This window comes from Choloepus didactylus, chromosome 2 (assembly GCF_015220235.1).
Source record: "Choloepus didactylus isolate mChoDid1 chromosome 2, mChoDid1.pri, whole genome shotgun sequence".
Lineage (NCBI taxonomy): Eukaryota > Metazoa > Chordata > Mammalia > Pilosa > Megalonychidae > Choloepus > Choloepus didactylus.
The window spans coordinates 114,389,767-114,396,532 of NC_051308.1; the positions used below are offsets into that span (position 1 = coordinate 114,389,767).

The 6,766-nt window shown below is 45.2% G+C and overlaps 1 protein-coding gene across 1 annotated transcript; it reads left to right on the forward strand.

Annotated features, from left to right (window-relative positions):
* The first annotated feature begins 1,052 nt into the window (after nucleotides 1-1,052).
* Nucleotides 1,053-6,008, forward strand: S100A11 (S100 calcium binding protein A11). Its single transcript, XM_037825960.1, has 3 exons — nucleotides 1,053-1,157; nucleotides 4,528-4,680; nucleotides 5,679-6,008. The coding sequence occupies exons 1-3, from the start codon at nucleotides 1,155-1,157 to the stop codon at nucleotides 5,841-5,843; spliced, it is 321 nt and encodes a 106-aa protein (XP_037681888.1). The 5' UTR covers nucleotides 1,053-1,154; the 3' UTR covers nucleotides 5,844-6,008.
* The last annotated feature ends 758 nt before the right edge of the window (nucleotides 6,009-6,766 follow it).

Sequence of the window (6,766 nt, forward strand, 5' to 3'; positions counted from 1 at the left end):
GATGAAGATTTGGCATTCTGTGCTGGGAGATGACTGGTAGGAGCAGACGCAAAGAAGCAATTTACACAATGCCCACAGTCCATTATCTTTCATTCTCATCTTTACAGTTTTTGAAGCCCTCTCAGATCCATTATTTAATTTAACAATCATAACAATCTTATGAAGTAGGAAGGGCAAGTATGATCTGCCTTTACATATGAGCAAATGGAAATATGCAGTGAAGAAGTAATAGATGCAGGATTAGAATATAGAGTTTTTTTATTTTTTTATTGGGGTTATATATATATATATATATATCACAAAATTTCCCATTTTAAACATTTTAATTGTACATTTCAGTAGTATTACATATTAACAAAGTTGTGCTACCACCACCACCATCCATTACCAAAACTTTTCACGGCCCCATACAGAAATTCAATCTATTACCCCATCCTCCAACCCTCCCCGCCTCCAATCCCCCAGGTATCTGGCAACCTCTAATCAGAGCTTCTGCTTCTTAGTACAGGGTTCTTTCCTCCCAACTCCATGGCAAACGCCACACAGATAAATACCCTACAGGAGTTCAAGAGAGGAGACGTTTGAAAGAAGGGGGCTCCACTTGGCAATAATCGCCAAATCACCACTGAATACTGTATTAAATATTTTTGGGGTGGAGAAATGGCCCCGGTTCTGGAGAACTTCTAGTCTACAATTATGATCCACACTTTGCATAAGACTCCCCTTCCCACGTTCTTAAAAGGGACTTTTCTGCCTATACAAACTGCAGATTGAGCTCATACATGTAAAATACCCACGAACATAGACAGACTTCCCCAAACCCACTAGGCAAAACTTTTAACTATGAAAAGTCAAAATCTTCAAGGTTCCCAGGAAGAGAGACTAAGACTGAGAAAGGACAACGGAAAATCCTCTGCTGAGTTTTACGTGAGTTTTAAGGTAACGCCTGTGTGTTTCGCAAAGAAAACCGACGGCTGACAAGTCCGGATCCGTGACCCTGGGCGGACCAACCCGCGGCGAGGGGCCGGCCGAGTCAGCCTGGAGCAACGCGGGCGCCGGGAAGGGCGTGGCCCCCGGGATCCGCTCGCGCGCGCGCCCCAGAGCTCTCGGCGCAGCTCAGAGTCACAACGTGCGGGTCTTCGCTCAGCTACAGCATGGTAAGCCTCCTCTTTTTAAATTTTTCATCCTCATAAAAGGTAAAGAAAAATGAAAGAAAAAAAAAAAGCAACAGCATACTTTCCACTAGGCTTTGTCTTTGATTTATCTGTGGACGTGGCAGGAAACGGAGCAGGAAAAGTGAATCTTGTAGGATGGAATTAGGGCAGAGGGTAGGGAAGGAAGAAGCCCTAAAATTATACCTGTAATAACAGCCTGGGTGTGGCAACCGGCGGATCTTTTTGTTTTCCCAGTAAAGATAAGGTCCGGGGCTGGGGAAGAGGGAGTGGACTCCGTGCTCAGTAAGGAGGGAAGGCCCCTGCACAACTTCTGGGCTCGCAGAGGCCGCTTCTTTCTCAGCCTGGGGTGGAGCGAATTGCGATGATTTCCCCCCTGGGCAAAGGTCTCCCCGGGAGACGAGTTAAAAAGCAGGGGGTTGGAATCCTCTGGAGGCGTCACTAGTTATATCTTTGATCCAGAAAGGCAGCATTTCAGAACTCAGTCGTCCTAGTCTTGAAGGAAAATCAGAGTTTCAGTAAGCTACGGGCAAATGGCCAAGACACAAAGAGACTGAAACTAAACCCTGTTTCGGCGGCGCGAAGTAGAACCACAGCCGGGAATGTGGGAGGAGCCCAGTTCCAGCCAGCCCCCTGCTCCTTTCTTTTGCAATTATCCTGCCATGTTTGAGGCATTTGCTCCCTCACCTGTTTTTTTGTTTTTTTGTTTTCCTCCCAGCTCCTTGCGTCTCTACTTAACTGTTTTTCTAGCTTCTCCATTAACCCACCTCCAAAATCTACCTCCTCCTTGGCTTCCGTTTAATGAAGGGATCAGCGTACCAAGGGCCTGCTGGCCAAATCCAACCTGCGGCTTGTTTCCTTACAGCCCACAACTAAGGATTATTTTTACGTTTTTAAATGGTTGGGAAAAAAAAGAATATTTTGTGACATGTAAAATTATGTGAACTTCAAATTTTAGTATCCATAAGTAAGGTTTTAGTGATACACAGCCACGCCCATTCATTTCTGTACTGGCTGTGGTTGTTTGCTGTTACAACAGCAGTTATCTATTGTGACAGATTATATAGACCACAGAGCCTTAAGTGGTTACTTTCTGGCCCTTTACAAAAAAAGTTCGCCAACCTCTGCTTGAATGTGTCAGTCTGTATCCCCACCTACTCTTTCCCTCTTCTCCTTTCTATGCAAAAAGGGAGAAGCAATGCTTTTTCTATGCAAAAAGGGAGAAGTACAGACTCAGCACTAACACATGGTAAAAAAAACTGGATTGATTGTCCTTGAAGAAGGTGGACGTGACCATGGAATGAAACTCCCGAGACTGCAGTTATTGAGAGTGCTGGGCTCAGGCCTGGAAAGTTGGTTCCCCTCTTCTTTCACCACTGCTCCACCTTGTGCAAAACCTTCACCTCCCTGGGCCTCCTCAGGAACCGTTTCCCAAGTCCCCTCAGGTTCTACAAATTATTCAATTCCATTTCAGTAATTTGATAATTGTGTTTCTTACAGAGAGGGGGGAGCAGCGGAAGAGGGAGGAATGCAACAAAGAGGTTTTCATTTTCTCCCTGTGTCTGATAGCAACAGGTTTTAAAAGGAAAAAAAGACAATGTTACAGTCAAGACTGATGTTAGGGAGGGAAAAAAGTAAAGCAGAGAGCCATTTTGAACCTGGAAAATGAAGCAGTCTGAGTTCTGCAAGGAAAAGGGGCAGGGGATGTATCTGTCTTCTTAGAGAAAGGCCGCAAAGCCCTTGCTCCTCAGCTTGGAACCTTCTGCCCTATCTGTTGTGCCCTCGCAGCCAGTCTTCTTGTCATCTGACTCGTAAATAAGTCAGTGGGATTTTAACCCAGATAAGAACACGTTGTGCAAACACATTTGTTTCTAGGCTACAGTATTTTGTTTCTTCCCAAACCCTGAGCCTACCAGCACTTTTTTTTTTTTTTCCAAGAAAAAATTCCCTTTGGGGGTAAAAAATTCCAACAATGTGACTGTTCAGAAAGGATGCACTTCCGGAACAGTTCGGGGGTTCTAAATGCTCCAAGAGGCCATGGGCAGCAGGCATCTGGGCTAGACTGGCAAAGCACCTGGGAGACAGAGCGGTGGGAATGCTGCAGGGGAAGGGTGGAAGGAGGGAGGCAGCTGTGTGGCTCAGGGCTCAGCTCAATATCCAAATCCTTAGCAGCTGTGCATTCCCAGGCCTGAAAGTCTCTAGCTCAGGGCTCCAGCATTCCATCCCAAGAAAAAATTAAAAGCTAAAAACTAAGTTGCAAACGTCACCACCCAAGCAGGAATCATTGTTAATGCCGGCACATAAAGCCTCAGGAGAAGGGTGTGGCCAGGCAAGTTTGTCAGAAAGTCTGCAGTTGCTGTTCTTATCCACCAGAGGGAGTCGAACCCTCCTCACTCCTGGGGCGCCAGGTCCTGGCTGGAATGACCGGCAGGCTCAGAATGACGGGATTTATTGAAGAATTCTGTTATGAGGAAAGAAGAGCCCAGCACAGGATGTGAATCTCCTGGTTGTGCCACAGCCGAGTGGTTCAGCTTTGTAGACACCATGGGAGCTGAGTGTCAGCAGCCACCTAAGAGCCCCTGTATGAACTTTCCTGGTTTGAAGCTACCTCCAGAAAGGTTTCACTGTCATCCCTGGGGGAATCAGTGGCACAAAGAAGTAGAAGGAGCAGAAACCTAGAACTGTAGAAAAGGGGGACCCGGAGGCCCAGAATATAGGGTGGCTCTGCCATGTCGATACCCTTCTCATGTCTCAGTTCCTTCACATGTAAAATAATGGCTCCTAACCTTCAAGTTGGCAAGCCACTTTTGAACATCCCAAAAGTTCTTAGATCCCCCACCCCATATGCAATAATATGTATGCTTTTAGTTTTCTTTGAGAAAATGCATGATTCCCAGGCATTCAGTATTGCTTTAAAAAGAACTGGCATTTCATTGATCACAGTAACGTCTATACTCTCTTGGAAAATAGGAAATTATTCACCCTCTAGACAATTTTGGTGTGCATATGGATTTGTGATATGTAGTACCAAAACGTTCTAAAAATATCAGTACACCCTGTCACTCCCACCCTCATCTAGGCAGCCTACTTTAATACTTTCAACATACCCCTCATGTTCTATATCTACCCTCACTCTATTCCACCTGGAATAAACCTGTGAGGAGGACTGGGAAGAAAGCTCACAGAATGTGGCTTTCTTTGGTTGTCTTGGCCCCCCATTCCCCCTATAAAATGACACCGTCTCTTAGAAACTGCTTTGGTTCAAAGTGAGGAGATAAATTCTCTGGAGTATGCCCCAGCATCTAGCCCTTGTCATCTTGCCCTTGTCTGAGCCCTGAATTTTTTTTCTCCAAAGGCAAAAGTGTCCAGCCCCACTGAGACTGAGCGGTGCATCGAGTCCCTGATTGCCGTCTTCCAGAAGTATGCTGGACAGGAGGGTAACAACTGCACCCTCTCCAAGCTGGAGTTCCTGAACTTCATGAATACGGAACTGGCTGCCTTCACGAAGGTACCAGTCCCAGCCCCCACGCACCAAACCACCCACTGCATGAAGCAGGGCCCTGGCAGAATGGCCAGGAATGAAAGGCCAGCAGCTAAGTCCCCAGCTCCACAAATGGCAGGTGGCTCGCCATGCCTCCTTTTGTACTCACTCCAAGTTGGGTGGTCTGTATAGCAAGCAGCTCAGGCTGAGCCCCTAGGCCTCAGGGTGAGCTGTGCATGACTATTAAAGGGCTCCTTTCCTTTGAAATAAGATGTCTTTTAAAGATCAAAAAGTGTAAACTATATACCATAGGGAACGGTGATCCATTCTTTTCCATTTAGGGAGAGGCATATGAAATTGTAAATGGCAAAACAGAATAGCTTTTGCATTTTATTCCTCCAGCCCAAAGGCTCTGGGGCAGCCCTGTCCAATAGAACTTTCTGCAGTGATAGAAATGTTCTATATCTGCATGTCCAGTATGGCAGCCACTAGCCACATGTGGCTGTCGAGCACTTGAAATTGTAGCTATTGCAACTGAGGAACTGAGTATTTAATTAATTTAAATTTAAATAGCCACATGTGACCAGTGGCTGTAAGTGTATGTATGTGTTAGCAGGGCGAGTGGGGAACGGAGGAGCAGAAGATGAGACTGATTAGGTGGGCCATGCACCCTCTTTTCACCTCAAATGGCACCCTTTTTATATGTTTTGTCTATTGGAGTCCCACACACCACTTGAAAGCAGAGCCCCACTGTTTTACAAAATTGAATAACCTCTGATGTCACAGAAAGAACCTTGGACCAGGAGCCAGAAAACCTGGGTTCAAGACCCACGTCTTCCCCTTAGGCAGATTATTTCACCTCTTTCAGTCTGTATTCATGTCTTAAAAATTAGAATATTAATATCCCCTACCCTGTACCTTCCACTCTTGTAAAAATAAAATGTGGCAACATATTTGAAAGCACCTTAGAAAGTGCAAAATAAAGGTTACCATCATCATCATCATCATCATTGTTATAATTTCAGAACCAGAAGGACCCCGGTGTTCTTGACCGCATGATGAAGAAACTGGACCTAAACTCTGATGGGCAGTTAGATTTCCAAGAATTCCTTAATCTTATTGGTGGCATCGCCATGGCTTGCCATGCCTCCTTCTTCGCAAATCCTGCAGCGATCCCTCGCCGCAAGTAAATCTGAGGGGTCCTTGGATCTGGTCTCCAAATCTACCCTTTCCTTTCAGCCTCCCAGTCACCATCTACTCCACACAGCCCACACACCCTGAACTTAGCACATCCATCACCCCATGAAGCCCACTCCTGCTGGTAGTAATAAAACAATATGTTTTTTTAAAACACACACTGGAGAGTCAATTTGTGCAAGGAAGGGAAGAAAGTAAATTAGATTCATGGAAGCAGTTACCAGAAGCTGTGTAATAAATAGTAAAAATGCATCTTGGGTGTACACATAACTTGATTAATGATACAAACATAGAATCATCTCTAAGTTACTCAGGCTGGTGGAGAGCTCTCACTTATTGTCATCAATCACTCATTAAATATTATTCACCCCTACCACAGGTGCTGTCATAGGCTCTGAGTCAGCAAGACAAAGTCCTCTCCCCCATCACTGAGCTTACTTTCTAGTTGAGAGAGAAAATAATGAATGAATAAACTCAAGAAATTTCAGAGTGTGATAAATCCTATGAAGGAAACATTATGAGGTGATATGTTACAGATCAACGGGGGCTGGGGGTGGGCAGTGTTCTGAGCACATTTGTGCTAAGATCCAAGGGAAGAGGAGAAGCCAAACATTTGAAAAGATGAAGGAGGGCATTTCAGGAGACGGAAAAGCAAGGGAAAAAGTCCTGAAGTAAGAAGGAGCTGGGACGTTTGAGGAATAGAAAGGAAGCTAGTGTTGCCAAGTTCTTTATGTTTGCTGTGGGTTTCCTTCTTATTTATGCTTGTCTGAGGTGAGTGTCAACATTGGTTTTCATTGTCTAAGCCCTCTGATAAATCAGCAAAGAGAGAGAGCTTAGAAAGAGGGTGAGAAGGCTGACCTAGAGTTAAAGATAACAGATGGGAGAAAGAGAGAGATGCTTGTTTTAGTAGTGCACA

What these genes read in the sequence shown, in the direction of transcription:
- S100A11 (XM_037825960.1), top strand. An exon ending in AACTGGCTGCCTTCACGAAG is followed by an intron (nt 4,681 to 5,678) that starts GTACCAGTCCCA and finishes TTATAATTTCAG; the next exon opens with AACCAGAAGGACCCCGGTGT.